This window comes from Galeopterus variegatus, unplaced genomic scaffold (genome assembly GCF_000696425.1).
Source record: "Galeopterus variegatus unplaced genomic scaffold, G_variegatus-3.0.2 Scaffold1555, whole genome shotgun sequence".
Taxonomy (NCBI): Eukaryota; Metazoa; Chordata; class Mammalia; order Dermoptera; family Cynocephalidae; genus Galeopterus; species Galeopterus variegatus.
In genome coordinates, this window is record NW_007727666.1 from 75210 (window position 1) to 95779 (window position 20570).

Genomic DNA, 20570 nt, shown 5'->3' on the forward strand with positions numbered 1-20570 from the left:
ATGTGGGATCCGAACCCTCGGGCGGGAGCGCCGCCGCGCTTCCCAAGCGGCGCACTATCCAGTGCGCCACCGGGCCGGCCCAAAAGTTCTTTATTTTTAAAGCTGGGCTAGCACCCGCTACCCCACTAAACAAAGCTCTGGTATACGTCTTCCCTCCCCTTGAATCTAACTCTTGAGATTTTACTGTACCCTCTGACTATATGATACGGGAGCTCTAGGCACTTGGGCAAGAGTGCTGAGAGAGAGCCCACAGGACATGCCACAGGTAGACCCCAAGTTGACTCAGCTCGTTGGCCAGCTCTGTGGAAAACAGAAGTGAAAAGGGAGTGCAGCGCAGGCTTGTGCCTTTTGACACCTGGCCATTCTGTCCACTAGGAAATGTGACCCCGCCCTGCACTTAGATCAGTCCGATTAGTGACGCTTCTTACTAGGTGAGCGTGAGGATGATGAGCTAGGAGCCTGCCATGGGAGGATGGGGCTCTTTATTTGAAACATGAAGGGATTAGACCACGTGATCCAAAAGATCCTTTCTAGTTTCTGCATCTGTCATTCCACACAACATTGAGCCTTTGTATTCTCTGCCTCCTTTCGCTCTTCACTCAGCCACATGGAAACACCTGTGCAGCACCACCTCTTCTGAGGCTGAGATAGCCAGGAGTTACCTACTTCCAAAACTAAATTGTATGCCTTACAGTATTAAAGCAGGTGTAGGCCCAGGCAATGGGATCTGATTTTTTTTTTTTTTTTTTTCCTTTTTGTCTTTTTTCGTGTCCGGCAACGGATCACAACCCTCAGTGTCGCGCCCGTACCGGACCGGGACCGGCAACGGGATTGCAACCCTCGGCGGTGCCCCCACACCTCGCCCAGCCAGTGAGCGGGAACCGGTCTGTATGTGGGATCCGAACCCTCGGCGGGAGCGCCACCACGCTCCCAAGCGGCGCACTGTAGCAGTGCGCCACCGGGCCGGCCCTGGGATCCGATTTTTGAAAAAAGATCAGAAATCATCTGAAATTATTTTTCTTGCAGCTTTACATCTTTTGCTGCTTTATATCTTTCTGTACTTTCCGTATTTTCTGTAATGACCAGGTACTATTCGATCACTGGGGAAGAAGTAAACAAAGCAAGAAACAGGGGGGAAAAGCTCTCTTTGGAGGTGGAAAGAGATATATGTATGTTGAATTGTGTGAGAGTGGCTACAATTGAGCACTAAATTTAGTACTGAGCTTCCTGGAAACCAGGGCACAAAGGGAAACCGGGTGGGGCATGTGATGGTTGCCAGATAAAGTAAGCATACAGTTTCATCTGTGGGCAGAAGTGTTTTGGGGGCAGTACATTCTAAGAGGATTATTTACGTAAGTGATGCTGAGGATCATAATGGAAAATGCCTTCGATTGCTGTTTTATTGAAATTTTGCTCATGTTCTTAAATTTTATATAAATTTTCAGTAGGAGCTGCTGGTGTAATAATGGATCTCAACTTATTCAAGTATTTCTGTGGGTAGCTGAGCTAATGTGGTCCAGGTAAATTGCTCTGTGGTAATTCCACTTTGTAAAGGGAGAGAGCATAAATAACTCAGAAGATTGTAGATTTAGAATATCTTTCTCAAATATCTGCTTCAGCTGTACTTGGCAAGTACCGGATAGCAGTCAAGTCAAGGTTGAGCATTCTGATGTATGCCTGAGGTCCCGGCATTTTGTGCTGTGACTGGAGAGTGACGCAGATACTTTTACCAGATGAACAGGCATTCTTTCCATGTCCTCTTCTAGACACTAGGAACGTGGCTTGTTTCTGCTCCCAGACGGATGGTCTTCCCTTTTTTGAATGGCTCCTTCAAGGGTAGAAATGAGCAAGGAAGGGCAATTATTTAATAATCAATAATGCTGGCCTGTTGATTAGGATCATGGTAAATTTCCCTCCAGAGTTATTTAGCAGGTGCCTATTTAGTAATACAAGTGGTGATTGTAGATTAGTTTGACTAAACATTTCCTCTTTTTATTGAGAGGCACCAATTGTACAGAAGTATTTACACACATTTCATAGCTTTACCATGAGGATGAGATTAATATGTAAAGTACTAAGCACAACGCCTGGCACATCGTAATTGGTAAGTAAATGGTAGCCTTTTATAATGATGAAAATGCTGAGACGATGTGATGAGACAGCAGTGTTCTACAGAGCCCCCAGGGCAAGGAAAACAGCATTTTCCCTTCATGACTTTCAGCATTTGTGACTTCTGTGATTATATTTCTGTGGCCATCGATTTGCTAAAACCACCAGAGGCGGACAGGCCTGGATTATTCAGGCTGAATCCAGTATTATTGCCATGGTGTTTTGATGGGAACATGAATGGATGAAATAATGCAGTTTATCGGGAATAAAAGTGTTTTGAAAGAAAATCCAGCAATCTGATGGGGCTGTAATTTGGTGGATATAGAGGATAACTCTAATGAAGTTAGGCCTGCCAAGCTAAGTGGTTGAGTGAGCATTTGTGACATATTTATATTATGCTTTCCTTTTTTTATACTAAAGTGTTTTTTGTTTGCTTGTTTGTTTTGTTTTGTTTTTTGTTTTTAAGTAGAGGTAGGTTTGGATAGGTTAGGACTCTTTTTCTGTCTGGGTGTTTCTATTCCTTTGTTTCAATGACTGGTTTTGTGGATTGTCTGCATCTTTATTTTGTATTCATTGAAGTGCAGCAGCCACAGCTGTGGGCTATGTTCTTGGTATAGCTGGTTTGATGGTTTTGTATGAGAGTAAGAGGAACCTTTTATTTCTGTGCACTCTCTTTTTCTCTAACTATATCTGAAATTTATTTGTGCTTTTGGTTACAACTGCACATAGGACTAGTCTTCAAAGAACTGTTTATAATGACACTTCCTTTCCCCCTTTTCTAGATCCTAATTGACAGCTCGAAGCCTTTCATTATATAGGCATAGAGTACTTTGTATTATTTTTATCTTAAAAGGAATAAAAAGCACACTCTTTTCTTGCCTTTGGTTTTGCCCTCCATGTTTCTTCCTGTTCACCAAGCTTTCCTGCATTGTATTCCTGTTTGGAATGATAATTTTAATTATTCTTCTGGAGGTGGGTTCTCAGGGTATCCTTTGGGAAGTTCTTTGTGGAAGGAAGCCATCCTCAAGCCACCATACCTCTGTGGAGCAGACTACATATTTTGACCAATGACGTATATAGTTCTTGAGGTTCATGACGATTATCCAATGGCTGCCATCCATTGATCAGAAAAACTTCCCAGCCTGGAGTCCTTGATCTCTTAGGGGCCCATTGGGGTAGTATGTAGGTTTGAGAACTGGTCTCTAATGCTTAATGAGGCTAACTACAATAATGAAGTCTGTTTGGTTTTGGATGGAATTAAATCAAATCATGGGGTAATAATGAGTATCTCCTGCTGATTAGAAGTTCTGTTACTTAATAAATGCAGTTTGGTTAATAGACTTCCAAAACATAAAGTTTATGATGGTTGTGAGGTGGGGAATAATAAAGATCCCTTGATGGTGACAAGGCTAGGGATTTTTGTTCTAGGCCAGTGGTGTCCCAGCTGTGTTCTGCAGAACCCTAGACCTCCTCAGTGGTGACCTGGGAATTGGACAACCTGTGGCGGCCCCACTTTTATTCACTTTATGCTTTGGATTTTAATCTATAATAGCATTTAAACAAAAGGGTTACACTGCTAAAACAAAACAGAACAATAAGAAAAACATCATCACAGTGGTGTGTTCTGTTTAAGCTGTAATGTGGAATTCAGCAGTAGAAGTTTTCATCTTCTATGAAAACCAAGGCAAATAATGTATTTGCCTTGCTTTATTTTATCTTCTTCTTAGCTTGAACCTTTCTTTGTGCATGGTGGATCTTCCCTGCTTTTCCACTTAGCACTCTGAGAATTAGAGCTAGTGAGGAGGGAGTGAAGGAGTGAGTCCTGGTTGTACATGTGTGTGTAAACACACACAAATGATTGAATATATATTAGGTCCATGCAGTTAGATTTGTGTCCTGGTTGCACATGTGTGTGTAAACACACACAAATGATTGAATATATATTAGGTCCATGCAGTTAGATTTATCTACCCAAATGTAATAAAACTATTGTACTTAGATACATCCGTGATTTTCTTAAACCCCTGAGGAGTTTTGAATCATACTTTTTTTTGTTTTAGCTTCTGAAGGCATGGAGGAGCTCAAAAACTCTACTGATCTCCAAAGCCCCTCAGTCAGTCAGACAGAGAGTACGCATGTTGCCACCACGTTCACTGATGGTGTCGCAAGGATGCTTCAGTCTCTAACTGTCAGTCTGGGACCTATAAACGAGACAGAGGGTTTCCCTGAACACCCCAAAGTTGCCACAACTTCCGTCTCAGTCCCTTCTTCACCTTCTGCGGTGGAATTGAGAAGAAACAGCAGAGTAACTGGGACTCCAGGGGATGGGGAATTCATGGAGCCATCCACTGACAGTGAACTTGGAGTTACATCTTTACACTGGCAAAATGATTCCCCAAGTAAGTAATCCATCTTTACTTGATCTATTAGGAGTATTAAAAATAGTTGAATTTTCTTGCTGGATCTCTTCAAGACCATTTATAGTCTCCATAGAAAAGTACAAGTGTGCTCTTTGATGGCACCAGCTCCTTTATCTGGTATAACATATTATTGCATTTTGATTTTCATCCTTATGAGAACATTGTGAAGTTAGTTGGACAGGTGTTATTCCTCCTGCTTTTTACAGAGGAGGAAACTAAGGCTCAGAGGGTTTCAGTAATGGATGCACGGCCATTTAACTCACTCAGCAGAGTTGAGACCTGTGCCTCGGGGCTCTTTTGGTTGGTTCCATCTTCTTTTCACTCTACAGCATTGTCTTCAAAGTGAGAGCTAGCCCGCTTTTTAAAACTAGCTTCAGTTATTTTGTGTACAAATCATCTTTACAAACAAATATGCAGATAAAAATATAGTTCCCAAATTCATGGTTTGGTTTGCTCTTTGTACTTTATTTATTTATTTATTTTCTACATAGTACTTTGGAATTAGAATAATCTTTATTAATATTAGAACTGTTTTAGAAAAGTGCTCTGACTATGCACTTTATTTACGCACATCGTGTTTGTTGGGCATAATGACACACTGATTTTCTTGACCATTTTATATGGGAAATAGAATAAAACACTCAAGCCTATACCTGCACATGTTGTTTAAAAGGTCCCTTTCACCAACTTTTGTTTTAATATTGTTATCTTGCTGATACCCAAAAGTTTTGAAATAATTATTTAGAATGTGATAGTGCATGTCAGGTTATACATATAGTAAGTATTGTACGAGATTCCTTGGAAGAGGGAATCTTTCCATAGGGAGGACTCACTTCTTAGTTGTTGCGGGCTCTCTGTCATGGATATCTTTGTGATAGCATTTTTTTCTACCTGATACCTGACAGCCTTTGGAGGACATCCGCTCACCAGCAGCTCTGAGGCAGAAAATGGAAGTTCTGTGTCTCAGACTGAGACTGTATCTAGGTCAGTCCCATCCGTCAGCAGTGGAGAGAGCACAGCACGCTGGTTCTTGACCAACAACAAGACATTTGCAGATGTGACAGGAAGTTCTGCTTTGTATTCTGAAGTTGTGAATGCTTCGGTTTTGACCCAGTTCTTGAACTCTGCTCGACAGTCCGGAGGAAATAACACAGCATTGGGTGATAAAAGTCACTCAGAGTCTTTGTCTACATCTTCCTCAGAAAGCCTAGATTCCTCAGCACCACGTGGAGAACGTTCGAGTGAGTTTCATTTTGCATAACTGTACCATACAGAGAGGGGCTTACCATGCTTATGATCTTCTGTGGTGTATTAAAACCATGCACTAAGGAAGTAACTCCTTAGACCCCTCTAGTTTCATTATTCCCAGGCCATTGTAACAGCTGGTTGATACAGATATCCCCAATTCTTTCCTGGTACATCTCCAAGAACCCATTGGTCCTACCTTCTCTTCCCACATGCAGCTGAGGGACTTCTCTGTCCATGTCCTCCCATTCACCGTAGCCCACCCCATACCCCCATACCTGTCTCAATCACAGAGCTTTCAGAGGGTAAACTTCTCATGAGTGGTTGTTCACTCCAGGTCTGGGCATTTATCAAAAGAAATTCTCCCTTTTCTTTTAAATAGCTTGAGATAAAATTCACATTCCATACAATTGGCCCATCTAAAGTATACAATTCAGTATTTTCTAGTATACAGCATTCATATTGTTGTGCAACCATCACTACTAATTCTAGAACATTTTAATTACCCCAAAAAGAAACCCTATACTCTTCAGCCATCATTTCCCATTCTGCCCTCCCCCCAGCTGCTGGCAGCCACTACTCTACTTTCTATCTCTGTGGATTTGCCTGTTCTAGACATTTCCTATAAATGGAATCATACAATGTGTGTGCCTTTTGTGTCTTTCACTTAACATAATGTTTTCAGGGTTCATCCATGCTGTATCATGTATCAGTACTTCATTTCTTTTTATGGCTGAATAATATTCCCCGGTATGGATCTACTGCATTTTTTTAATCCTTTCATCAATTGGTAGATGTTTGTGTTGTTTCCACCTTCTGGCTATTATGAATAATGCTGCTGTGAACGTTCAGGTACAAGTTTTTATGTGGACATATGTTTTCAATTCTCTTGGAAGTGCCAGGATGTATGGTAGCTCTATTTTTAACCTTTTGAAGAATGCCAAACTGTTTTCCAAAGGGGCTGCACCACTTTATATTCCCATCAGTAATGTACAAGTGTTCCAGTGTCTCCTCATCTTCAACACTTGTTACTGTCCATCTTTTTTTATTATAGCCATCCTGGTGGGTGTGAAGGGTGTCTTACTGTGGTTTTGACTTGCATTTCGCAGCTGACTAATCATGTTAAGCATCTTTTCATGTGCTTATTGGCCATTTGTATATATTCTTTGAAAATGTCTATTCACATCTGTTGACTATTTTTAAATTGAGTTATTTGTCTTTTTATTATTGAGTTGTAAGAGTTCTTTTTATATTCTGGACACTAGTCCTTTATCAGATATATAATTTGTAGACATTTTCTCCTATTCTTGGGTTGTCTTCACTTTTTTTTTTTTTTGTCTTTTCCGTGACCGGTAAGGGGATCGCAACCCTTGGTGTGGTGTTGCCCGCACTGCACTCAGCCAGTGAGCGCACCGTCCATTCCTATATAAGATCTGAACCCGCGGCAGGAGCGTCACTGCGCTCCCAGTGCCGCACTCTCCCAAGCACGCCACGGGGCCGGCCCTTCACTTTCTTAATAGTATAATTTGTAGCACAAAAATTTTTAATTTTGATGAAGTTCAATTTACCAATTTGGAAAAACTTTTCTTTTGGGTAATTTTTAAGAACAATTCTCAGCAGTCTTATCAATGTAGAGTGTATGCTGACTAAAGCAAAAATGCATTAACTTATCATTTCAGCTTTTAATAGGGTTAAAGTCTTAACTCTCCACCACTGATAATAGCAGCTCCATTTTCCCCATATGAGATCCTAATTAATGAGAAAAATCAGTGTTTATTACTACTTGTGTGACGTGGAAAAGTATATGCTTATCATGAAAGAATACCATACATATGGGTGGAGGATATTTATACTTTTTAATGTTGTCTGTGTATGGAAAACACATTATCTATTTCCTAAACAAAAGGGATCATTTTCCACCCTAACCACTGTGGCGCTTAGGATTTTTACCTGCTCAAACCAGGATCTTAGGTTCTGTAGCCTTTCCCTTTTACATCTCTTCAGAACCCTTCCTCTCCGCAGTTAATGCTCAGTTGACTCATGTGGAAAAGGTGATTTCATTGTGATCAGATCTTGGGGTTCAATTATCAAAAGCTGGAAAATGATAAGATATGATAATAGTAGCCTCATTCCTGAAACCATCTTGCTGGAGGTTAACACAGTGCTTCATCTCCTTTCCTCTGAATCACCCAAAGCTGGATGATTCTGCAATCCAGCTTTCCAGAGTTCTCAGTTTGTTTCTTCTCTGGGTTCAGATTCAGCCCCTCTGTTTCAGGCCATGATTCCTCACTTTGGTTATTTAAATAGATTTCATTTAACATAGAATATTTAAGATATCCCCATTCAAGGCCTTTTTCTCTTTGCCCAGAGAAATCGTGCTCAGATACACTCTGCTCTCTGCCCTCTCCTGGTTGACTCTCCACGGATCTCTCGAGGCCCTCAGCCTAGCCGAGTCACATCTCACCCTGGTCCTGGCCTTCTCAGTGCTGCTCTAGGTCACTGTGTGTCATGCTGCCATGCTCATTCCTGTCTCTCAGTTAATTCAAACCTATCCTGAGATGAATTACCTAATACTCAGCTTTACATCTGCTTTCCATCAAAGTGTGTCCACGGGGGTGTCAAGGGCTAGTCTGGGCTGACAATGGGAATGAGAACCAGGAAAAGAGTCTGTTTTCTCATAGAGGCAGACTATGAAGTATTTAGGTCAAGAAGAATTGGGCCTCATTTTCGTCATTTCTTTTTTTTTTTTTTTTTTTCCTTTTTGTCTTTTTTCGTGACCGGCAACAGATCGCAACCCTCAGTGTCACGCCCGTACCGGACTGGGACCGGCAACGGGATCGCAACCCTCGGTGTTGCGCCCGCACCTCGCTCAGCCAGTGAGCGGCCGGTCTGTATGTGGGATCCGAACCCTTGGCGGGAGCGCCGCCGCACTCCCAAGCGGCACACTGTAGCAGTGCGCCACCGGGCTGGCCCTGTCATTTCTGAAAAGAAAGGTTTATTTGATAATCTAATATAATAATTTAAGACAGTTCTAGGGACTTTAGGTCTATAGCATAAAACATATGAATATACCCTAAAAGGAAGAAAAGAATATTCATGTGTCACCTTCCCTATTCCATCCCCATCAAGAAAATAGAACAAATGCATTTTAAAAATTAAGACAAAAACCGAGCCCACCTGTCACCTCTGAGGGTGGCGTACTAACTCTATAGAATGGCAGGCCCTGTGGCAATTCATGTACCGCTGGTCCCACCAGGAGGGACAGCCTTGTCCCAATGTCTGAAGCCCCAAGAGGGTTGTTAGTCTTTTGCCCACCGTTTACTTTTCCCGCAGCCACCAATTTCCCTGACATAAACTCTGTGTCTTGTGTATCACCAAGCAGAAATCCAGTACTGATCCTACTGGCCGAAGTAATGAGCTTTCCCACAAATCCAGGCCACTGGGCAGATGCAGCGCACAACTCGGCTAACGACTGGGAGCACGGGAGTGTGCACCGCTGTCACTGTCACTGTCGCTCACACTTACTGGCCGGCCGCCCCTTTTCCTTCTCTCTGCAGCTGTGGAAGAGAGCAGGCCGCACACCTCGGCCACCATCACTGGAAGCGGAGAGCGCACGGGGCGGTCTGTCCCCCTCGGCAATGCCAGCACGACCTCCGGAGAGGTGGGGAGCCCGGCAGCAACGGTGTCCCGGGAAGCAGAGCATGCCCCTCAGCGCACGGGAGCCACCGACCACACGGGCCTGGTTGCCGCGCCTGCCCTCGGAGGTGCTGTGTCTTCGCAGAGGCCTCTCCTCGTTCCTCAGCTCATCTGACACTTCCCTCGCAGTCCTAGGATGGTTTAGTCGGCTGTCCACCCAGAAAGTACCTCACAAGCCCTTTATGGAGAGAACTTTCTGGGTTCTGCCCCTCCCATCGGCCACACGCTTGCCTGAGGCATTTGGGACAGTATGTGTGGGGCAGGGAAGCCAGACATGAAGGTGACCTGCCACTTTGTGGCTAAGGCCAATCTGCTGGAGAAGAAATGTCTCATCACACAGAATGGAAAATTGGGAGGGTTTTCCTTTTCCCATTTAGACATAACAGTGATTCTATTTGGGGTCTTAAGGGCTTTTCAGATACCAATTTGCTTTTATCAAAAAAGGCATGTGGAGGAAATTTGGAACTGCCCCCTAGTTTTAGTCCCCTGGTCTCTTTTATTACTGTTATTATTATTCTTTTATTATTGTTCTCACTACTGCCACCACTAGTCCTCCCAGGAGGTAAATCCACTCAGAGCAGACACTGACCATTCCTGCCTTCCCGTACTGTCTCTGTTCGGAGTGTTCACCATCAAAAACCACCTGTCCAAAGAAGGTGCTTCACCCCCTTGAGTTCATGGACAGGGCACTGAAAGCCTATTTTGTAGTGCGTGTTTCAGAGGTTTCTTATATGTTTAGTCGAACTAACTTTGGCTTTTCCATTTGCAGTCACTGGAATTAGCAACAGTCAAGTGAGTGGCACAGATCTTGAACAGAAGACTTCCAGTGGCCACACTGATCACACCTACCTTTCATCTACTTTCACTAAAGGAGAACGGGCGTTACTGTCCATTACGGATAACAGTTCCTCCTCGGATGTCCAGGAGAGCTCAACCTCTCATATTAATGTCTCAGACTCTTCGCATTCAGACTATTTTTCCTCTTCTCATGCTCAGACTGAAAGAAGTAACACCTCATCCTTGGATGGGGAATACACACAGCCTTCCACCGAGTCACTGGTTCCGCAGACGTCCACCCTTCCGTCCTACACATCTACCATTATTAATATGCCACATACTTTGGTTCTTCTGGATGCTGATGCTGGATCTGTTGGTGACTCTTCTTCTTCAGGGCCCCCTTTGCCTCTGCCCTCAGTGTCACAGTCTCACCAGTTGTTCTCACCAACCTTACCATCCACCAGGACGTCTGCACATCCCCTGAAGTCCACCTCTGAGGCCTACGTGCCTTTGCCTTCCTCACCATCGCCTGTACCCGTATCTGTGACAGCATCTACCCCTGCCCCACTACCTGTCCCACAAACAGCCTCACCCCGTTCATCTTCTACCACAGTCCTGCCCAGGGCGAGGGAGACGCCTGTGACTTCAGTTCACACATCGACAGTGGCAGAGCACCAAAGTTGTCAAACAGCAGACCCTAAGAACCAGGGCACCCCACACCAAGAGAAAATCATTACAGAGTCAGAGTCACCGAGCTTGGTGTCTCTGCTCACAGAGTCTACCAAAGCTGTAACACTGAGCTCTCCTTCAGGGGTCCCTTTGCCCCCAGCCCTAACAGAGTCCTCCACCAAGCAAACCCTTCCAGCCGGGAGCACGAGCTTAGACCAAATGTTTCCAGCTTTGACAGCCACCACTTTTGAGACCTCTCATCCACCCATCACCACTCCTGGCACTCCACCAAGCACAGTAGCTCTGACCACTGGCCCTGTAGCTGTACAGACCACAGCTGGAAAACAACTCTTGCTGACCCATCCTGAAATTCTAGTGCCACAAATCTCAACCGAAGGTGGTGTCACCACAAAAAGGAACCCAGTGCATACAGATGCTACCACCCAATTGATCCCTCCAACCAGCATACCCACATCAGCAAAAGAACTGACCACAAGGCTTGGTGTTACAGAAGAGTACAGCCCAGCTTCACGTTTCTTCAGAACATCTCCTCCCCAAACCACCGATGTTCCCATGACTGAAGTGTTGGCTTCTAAATCTACTGCCTTGGCTACTCAGAGCAGCACACAGTCACCAACAGCATTGTCATCTCCGTCCTCAGGTAAAACACATCTCACAAGCACACGTTGACTGTTGGGCTCTGTCCAGCACTGAGAGCTGCTTGGGGCTTGGGGCTCATGTAAATGTGTGGAAATGGCTGGTATTTGAAATAGTGTCTGTTATGTGACCTCATATGCTTCCCATGGATGCATTTAAAGCATAAAATAAGGTCACGGTGGACCTAATTTTCTCACCCTGAGTTACATAATTCTTCCTGAAGCAAGAAGAGAGGATGCATTGGCCATGTGTGACATTGGTAGATAATGCACTTGTCACTCTTAATGTCCTGTTGCAAGAGCTTTTCAAGCCTGCCTCTAACTCTTCTGAGGTCAGAACAGGCTGTGATGCAGGATTGGAGGGTGGAGAAACTGTAGTAAAGAAGCTTTAGGTGCCTTATTGGAGACAGGGAGTGAGTTGGGTGCCTGCTCCCAGATCAGAGCCTAGAGCGCTGAGTCAGTCAGCTGGTTCCCCAGCCACCTGGGGGCTTCTTGGGTTCAGAGGGCTTCTTGTGATCAGGGGAAGCCCAAACTCCTTTGTTTCCTGAAGATTATGTTGCTAGTTAGTAAATTGGGGTGGGGGACGTGTATACAAAAAGATCACGAACTAGCCTTTTCCCACAGGGACTGCGTAACCAGGCCTCCTTCATTCACGTTGCACTTAAGGTTATCGTTATAAACATATTGAAGTTGCTGGTACGAGGAGAATAATGCCATCCTAATGATTCTTTGTCATTTAAGGAGAGGTAGAAGGAAGTAGGATGATATATCATTTGATGTCATGTTCAAAATTGCACTTTTGGCTTGTCCAGACCCAGGAAAGTAAAACTGCTATTGGTTAAGGGGTAAAGTGGAGACTGGCATCTTAAGGAGGAAGAAGAGAGAAGCTTTGTAGAGACCAGAGCAGGGAGCTCAGTGAGTGACACAGTTCCAACTAGTCAGCCACAGTCAACCTGGGGCCAGAGGGTCCTGAACCACCCCCACTGCCAGTCCCATGGTGCCTCCTTTGTACAGTGATCTGAGAACCTCTGGGAGAGGAAAGGTGGCTCCTTCTCCAGGGAAGTTTGGAAGCCCTGCTTCAGGACTCACAGGCTTCATTTCCAATACCAGATGGAACCTCCCTTAAAGTTGATCGTAGCCATTACAAGACTATAGGTGAGGATTAGGAGCAGATTTCACTAGCTGCTAATATATTTTTTGTGCCAGTGTTCATGGATGCAGTGTTTGGTTATAGAGGTGCTGAGTTCATATATGTGATTTTAGGTAATATTTAAAGTAGCAATGAATAATAGGAACACCATCTTTAAGGTTAGCCTGTCTGTTTTTAGGGTTCTTCTTTTGGAGTGAGGACTCTTGACTTCCACCTTCTTTTTTCATTCTACCACTGATTTCCTCCTTGTGGACGATGCAGTTATGTTGTAGATTTCAGCTTTTCTATGTCAGAAACCTTTATAAAGCAGTTACTGCATAACTGAAATGTGACAGTGCCAGTTATACAGAGCCAAACAGAGAACTGTGGTAACTACTGTTGGGGGCTGGGAGTCAAGGTTGACACTGAAGTCTGTGTCCTGAGGGCCGAGATGAATTCAGGTAGGGTCCATTTTTATGTTATGTAAAGAAAGAGGACATTGTAGTGCTCGACTCTGATCATTTCCTAAATGACACACAATATGTGGAGGCCCAGTCAAATTTGGAAATTTTTGGATAAAGAATACTATGTTTTTTTTTAATTGAATCATAATTGAGTATACATATATGAATACTATGGTTTTGATAAAGTCGAAGGGAAAAGGCAGGGTGTGCATGCGCGTGTGCTCACACACACACGAACGCACACACACATACCCTGAGTAAATCTTACAGCAGGAAAGATGATTTGATCAGGAATCCTTTTCCCTTAACGTGTTTGAAGTTGTCATTGAATTTTCTAAGTATCACAAAGGCAATATAATCGTCAAGCCTGAACTGAGTGACCTTAAGCAGCAACTGATTTGAGCCAATTCTTGTGTTTAGAGATCCCATTGTCTAACATTTATATACAGACACAAACTAGGACCTGTGCCCAATCTCTCTGTACCCATCTTCTGCACCTCTTGAGAACCCATTCTACTTTAGTAGTGTGGCCTTTCAGGGCAAGTAAACAGAAATAAGCAAGAATCAAATATTAGCTGGGATAATTAAATATTTACCTAGAGCTGACTTCATATTTCCTGTGTGGTTAACTGCATTATTCTGGAATGTGTTTTTAGTCAACAGCTGTGCTACAAACCCTTGTCTTCATGATGGAGAATGCATTGTGGACCTCAGCAGTCGTGGCCATCGATGCATGTGCTCACCTTCCTGGCAAGGGGATGACTGCAGTGTGGGTAAGAGAAAAAGCAATGTCCAGTGGTCTGCACTCCAGTGTCACACTGGGTTATTCAATAAACTCCTTTTCCCTCCAAAATGGAGAGGAAGAAGATTTTAAAATGAATACCCTGCTTACTTGTGAGTTAGTATGCTTGTGTGTTTTGTGCGGGATAACGTCAGGTACTGTAGTGTGGCGCCAACAGACTTCCTGATCTGGTTCCGTTCTGCAGGCTCCCTACACTCCTGCCACACCAGACCCCCTACAGCTCCCCAAAGACCCCTATGTGTTTCTGCCCCTGGACATTACCATGCTAGTGTCTCAGCCTAAAATCTGCCCGCCTCCCAAATCTGTTTATTAAAATCCTTCCAATCTTAGTCCGGATATTATTTGGAACCATCCTTAATTCTTCCCTCCATCAAAATCTGTTATTTTCTCTGTCCATCCAAATCCTGCTTTATATTTGTAGTTAATTGTTTATATGGCTGCCTCCACCCTCAATAGATGATCAGCCCCTTGAGGACAAGGGTAGTTTCCTACTCACTTTTGGTCCCTACCTCACTGAGTACCATTTGGCCCTGAAAAGGTTCTTAATGTACTGGATTATTATTTTGCTGTCTGCAACAGATTCCATATGGTCTTGTTTTTTTGTCCTCTGCAGATGTGAACGAGTGCCTCTCAAACCCCTGCCCACCCCTGGCCATGTGCAACAATACTCAGGGATCCTTTATCTGCAAATGCCCTGTTGGGTACCAGTTAGAAAAAGGAATATGCAATTTGGGTAAGAGAGTTAGTCCACATTGGACTATATATAACATCATATATTCCACACCACAATATATTTTACAAAGTCACATTTTCTGTTTTTCTTCCTAATCAAAACCAATATTTGTCCAAGGTATAAACTTATGGAATATAGAATGAAGTGGAAGACATTGCCTATTATCCCAACATTCAAAGATAAGCACATTACTTTGTAATATTTTTGATGTGCCTTATGTTTTTACATAGTTGAAATCATATGATATATGTACAAACTCTATATCTTAAATATTTTTCTATTTATATTAAAAATATTATATGAACAACTTAATAACTGCATAATATGCCATCATTTGTTCATAACATTTGCTTAACTGTTTCACCCTGCAGCTAGGGAAAAAATATCAGAAAGATATTCTGACTACATAGTCAAAAAAACATTTTAGGGGAAGAAAAGAGAAAATAAAATCCTAATTGTCCTACTGCATTCACTCATTCTTTTTATTAAAAAAAAAAGATCAACTTGTTCTTGTCCACAGGCAGATACATTTTGACGAAGCTGCTGTAATTGTACCATACAATTTGTCATATTTTCTTTCCTAATTTGATAGATTTATGAAGGTGGCTGATTTTAAATACAATCTCTGTTTTACAGATTAAAAAGCAAACAATCAAACTAAATGAAAACTAAGGTCCTGACAAGGTACTAAATGGCCAAGCTTATGTAACTGGTTGAAGAGAGGCCTAGTTCCCAGCACACGGTTCTTTCTGCTAAACAGTAATGTGTTAATCCTAAGAGCTTTCCTACATACAGGGTATATCCCTTGTTAGAATACCGAGTTTAATATGTAACTTGCTGAGGAAATTAGAAAGGAAAAATGCAGAGTTTCTAAGCTGGATAAGGGAACTGGCAGATAAAATAACTCATCTTTGAATCATCTTAAATTGCCCAGTAGGATAAACACACAAAAAGTGCTCAGTTAATACTTTTTGAAAGAGGAAATGTTGGTGTCCTTTGTAAGTGTTATCCATATGAATTCCTCTTACCCGTAGGTTGAAGGGACTTTTTAAGAAGGTTGGTACTCTACTAAAATAATAGTAGAATTTTTTTTTTCCTTTTTGTCTTTTTTTGTGACCGGTAACGGGATCGCAACCCTCGGTGTCGCGCCCGCACCGCGCTCAACCAGTGAGCGGACCGGTCTTTATATGGGATCCGAACCCTCGGCAGGAGCGCCGCCACGCTCCCAAGCGCCGCACTCTACCGAGTGCGCCACCGGGCCGGCCCAACAGTAGAATTTTGAAAATTATTTAAAATGCAAGGATTGAGTCAAAGCATTATTTTTAAAAGAAGTATCTAGAAATATAGACATTAGTCAAAATCAAGAATTTCTCTTATTCTGATAATTTATTTGCATATAGGTAACCTATTCCATTTAGCCACATTCTATAAGAAATAAGCCAGGAGTTTTGGGTTTAAGAATGGAGAAGATGGAAATGATTTTGTTTTGAAGCATTATGGTAAGTATTCTTGCCCAGGAGTCACATGCCTAGCGTCCACCTCCAGGGCCACCACCACGCTCCCAAGCGCCGCACACGACTCCTGAGCCTTAATTTTCTCATCTGTAAAATCAGATTACCATCTGCTCTGGTTCCCACTCAGGGTTATTATGAAGATCAAATAAAATAATGTATTTGAGCCGGCTTTGAAAATGGTAAAGTGCTATCCAGATGGAAGGTATCAGTTAACATTACTCTTCAAACTCATGAACCGGAATTGAAAGCAATAAAAACAATAAACCACTCTGAACACGAAGTAATAATATGGTTCTTTCAAACAAAAAAATCATTTAGATAACATAGGGAAATCAGTTAAATTTGAAGTAAAAATTCGACTTCAAGCCGAATGATATATCTGCAGGCTTGAAGGTGTAAATTTCTTCAAAAAACCCAGCCTGGAGAGAGTGCAGGGTTTGGGAGGAGACTGATGAATCTTCATATTTACCCTGAAAGCAGAGGCCACATTTACTGTCATAGTTCAGAAGAGCTCTGTGTACCTAACATTTACAGTATGTGTATTTCAATACGGAAGTTTTAGGTATAAGCCTAGAAATGTGAGGTATGAAGATGAAGGCATGGAGCGACTGTTCTGGAAGCCTGTGTTTCTCCATAGGTAGCAGGGATCAGGAGGAGAGCAGTTCAATGTTCTTTCCCTTTTCAAGTCATTTAGTTTCATTGTTCATAAACATCAGAGGAACATGCAAATTACAGCATGCTGAAATGCGTTCATTTGGCCAAGAATGTTTTCAAAGAGCTCCCTGCTGCTCAGAAAGAGTCCTAAGCAGCTGGCTTCACTGAGCTGTAGAACAAGCAAAAAGATGTTAAATAAGGATTAAGAGCTTTAGACAGTAAGTATGAGATGTTAAATGTTTTCCCTGGCTCATTTGTGGGCCTTTTTCTTAATTCAGCATGCAAGCTTTCTGTGCAAGAGCAGCTTCATGGGCTTCTGTGTTTGGGGTTATTTTTCTTCTGTCCAGAGGGAAAGATAAGAATTTCATGTAAAGGAAGGGAAGAAGAGCCAGATATAAAGAAGGCTGTACCAGTTTTTGGTTGCCTGCCCATTTGTAAGTTCTAGTCCCCTCAGGCCCAATCAGCACAAATTGGTATTAACTAGAATTTGATTTTATGAGTGAAATGGGTCTCAAAAATGGAGCTGCTTTCTTTCATTTCTGAACCCAACAGTGTCTTGAAGATGAGCTGTTTTCGTTATGTGGCTTATGATCATGGAGTCTGACAACTGCCTAGAGTACAGGCCCACTACAAATGTTTGACATCTCTTTCGGAAGCCTCTTGGCTGTCCTTAGACCGTCAGACTCCTCGGGGCAGAGAGTAGAGTAGGGAAAGAAGAACTCTGAAGATGGACACACATGAGTTTGAATGCTAACTTTGGCCCTTGGGATCTGGCTGATCTTTCTTGGGAAGTTACCTGACCTCTGAAAGCTTCGTTTGTCAATGGTAAAACAGATATTTCTTTTGAGCAAGAGGAACAGGGGTTGGATAGGGGTAGCCGTAATGAGAAGTCAAGGGCTTACCCTGGTTAAAGACCTCAGAGAGCAAGAGCTTTCCTCTACCTAAAGCCTTATGAGCCAGACGAGCATTTTTAATATCTAGCACATCTCCATCCCTCATCCTTTACTTACGTTGTTTAGACCAGCTCACTCTTCTTTGTCACAGCTATTCTGAACGTCTTTTATGTGGAAGGCCGTTAGAGGGATATCAGGAAGGCTGTTGTCTCTCAGCAGCCCTTGCAGACACACAAAGGACTTCTTGGAGTCTCTCACCCAGAGGTTTACTCAGTCTAAGCCTTAAGCTCAGCTCAGTAGATGCTCACTTTGCTAGAGAGGAACCTAGAAGAGGGAGAGGCGGTGTCTACCCTCGGGGAGAAAGAAACACACAGAGATTGTCCTGTGAGGGGAGTGTATTAGTCCGTTTCTGTTGCTTATAACACAATACCTGAAACTGGGTGACTTATAAGAAAATGTAATTTATTGCTTACAGTTTCAGAGGCTGGGAAGTCCAAAGGCCAGGGAACACATCTGGTGAGGGTCTTGTTCTGATGACTACAGCAACTCAGGGTATCACACGGCGAATATGGTGGAGCAGAGAGAGAGAGACAGCTCCTCATGAGCTTTCCTTTTAAAGCCCTCAGAACCACGCCCACAGCCACCATTAAACCATCAATTTAATCACCTCTTTGAGGCCCTGCCTTTCAATTATCATAATAGGATTTCCCACTCTCAACAGTTACAGCAGGGATTAAGCCTCAGTGAGTTTGGGGGGACATTCTATCCACTGCAGGGAGTAAAGCTGGTTACCCCAGAGGCTTATAAGCACACAGCCTTGCATAGGTCAATCCATTGTGTGGTGTAACAGGTTATGTTTTCATTTTCAGTTAGAACCTTCGTGACAGAGTTCAAATTAAAGAAGACTTTTTTTAATACTACCGTGGAGAAACATTCAGACCTACATGAATTTGAAAATGACATCACTAAAACAGTAAGTTTCCTGAAAGGCATCTTCATGCTAGTCCTTTGTTTTCCAGAACAGATTTCATTCAGAGTTGGTCAGGTGCATCTCCTGGCTCTTCACTTCTACTATATTTGAAAGGGGAACTTAATGGTAAAATAAAAGCCTCCTGGAAATAGAACAGAAATATGGAGAACTAGTGGTGCCCAGTAGAAGTGTTAACTTAAATGTGTCCTCATGTGCAGTCTTTGTGTCCTGGTGTTTCTTGTCCACGTGGAAACTTGTAGTCACAGACATAGATGACATGCACCAATAAAGGCTGTTGTTGAAGAAGAGAGACCCAGAAAGTCCTACTGTGCATCTGCTGTTGACATGCTGTGTGACTTTCTCCCTGTGCTTTGGAGCTTGGGGAGAATGATACTCCTTTTCCTCAAGGGAATCTCAAAGGCATAACAGTAAATCCTGGTTATCTAGGGTTTGAGAATTCACTGTACAGATTATCTAGGGGCCTTTGCTTCTGCTTCTTTCTCTCTTTGCCTACTTTTTATCAGAAACATTAAGAAAAGAAAAGCAGAGTAAGAAAGAAGAATTGAAAATGAGGCCCAGATAATACATTTTGCTTCTCAACTGCTATCCCAGTCAGAGATTTGGTGTTCAGAAATTGGAATTTGCTATTAAAATAAGTTTTAGAGATTAATTGATTTCTGACTTCAAGTTTACTTGTTCTTTATGGGTAAGAGTTATTATATTATCCAAAATTATATGTTTTTATAGGACTGTGGATTTTATTTGTATAAAATACAGATTCCAATTCCGTTTTGTATCTGCTGAGCATCTACTCTGAGACAGGGACTATGCCAGATGGCTCACTCCTATAAGAGCTGTTGCCAACACCTTTGCAGATGGAAAACTGGGAGGCTCTGGAAGTTAAAGACATTGCTTGAGTTCACAAACAGCAGGTACAAAGTTGGGGAATAGCCTATTAGACCACCCTCACTTCTGATACCAATCGTGAGTTAAGGGATCCCCAAGACCACCCTCAGTTTCAATAATTCACTAGAAGGACGCACAGAACTTACTGAAAACTGTTATACTCACAGTTATGGTTAATTACCGGGAAAGACTACAGGGTAAAATCAGCCAGGGGAAGCGATGGCGTGGTGCAGAGTCTAGGAGGGTTCCAAATGTGGAGCTTCCAATTGTCCTCTTCGGTGGAGTCACAGACAGTGGTAACTACTCTTGGCAACAGTGTGTAACAATATGCATGGAGTATTGCCAACCATGGAAACTCACCTTGGTGAGCCTTAGAGTCTAGAGCCTTTACTGGGGCACTGTCATGTAAACATGGTTGACTTTCCATGCAACTGACTCAGTCTCTAGCCCCTTATTGAGCTGATACCATGATAGCCAAATCCCCATGATAAATCACGTTGTTAGACTTTCTGGCGTGGTTCAGAGACCCCAGCTAAACAAAGATATTTTTATCAGGCAGGACATTTCAAGGGTTTAGAGATTAACTTTGCACCAAGGGCAAAGGCCTGATCTCTCATTGGGCAAGGGTTAATTCTTTACTACGTTGCATGTCTACTAACCGTACACCTGTGTTCTTGTCACTCCATAGCTGCTTCTTTGTTGTGCTGTAGGTAGATATTTCCTTCTAAGATGGTACAGGGGTTTAGAACCCTGGGCAGAGGAGCAGTCCTTCATATTACACAGTGCTCAGTGACTTATCTGACTTGCAGGGTTTTTTTGCTCAGTATCAACATATAATTTATTGGTGATGTGATACACCTGCACTAAGAAATAGTGAAGATTAAAGTAGTGACTGGGGAAGCCACTCAAATGGTCCTTCCCAAGATGTCATTC

The 20570-nt window shown here is 42.8% G+C and overlaps 1 protein-coding gene across 1 annotated transcript in view; it reads left to right on the forward strand.

The window, feature by feature from the left end:
- The window catches only part of HEG1 (heart development protein with EGF-like domains 1), a 52828-nt gene that overhangs the window by 7011 nt on the left and 25247 nt on the right, over positions 1–20570 (forward strand). Inside the window, exons 4-10 of the mRNA XM_008577646.1 lie at positions 4170–4508; positions 5435–5770; positions 9332–9538; positions 10240–11577; positions 13822–13938; positions 14581–14700; positions 18631–18734. Of these exons, the coding sequence (XP_008575868.1) occupies positions 4170–4508; positions 5435–5770; positions 9332–9538; positions 10240–11577; positions 13822–13938; positions 14581–14700; positions 18631–18734 (2561 nt within the window). The remainder of the gene's footprint in view (positions 1–4169; positions 4509–5434; positions 5771–9331; positions 9539–10239; positions 11578–13821; positions 13939–14580; positions 14701–18630; positions 18735–20570) is intronic.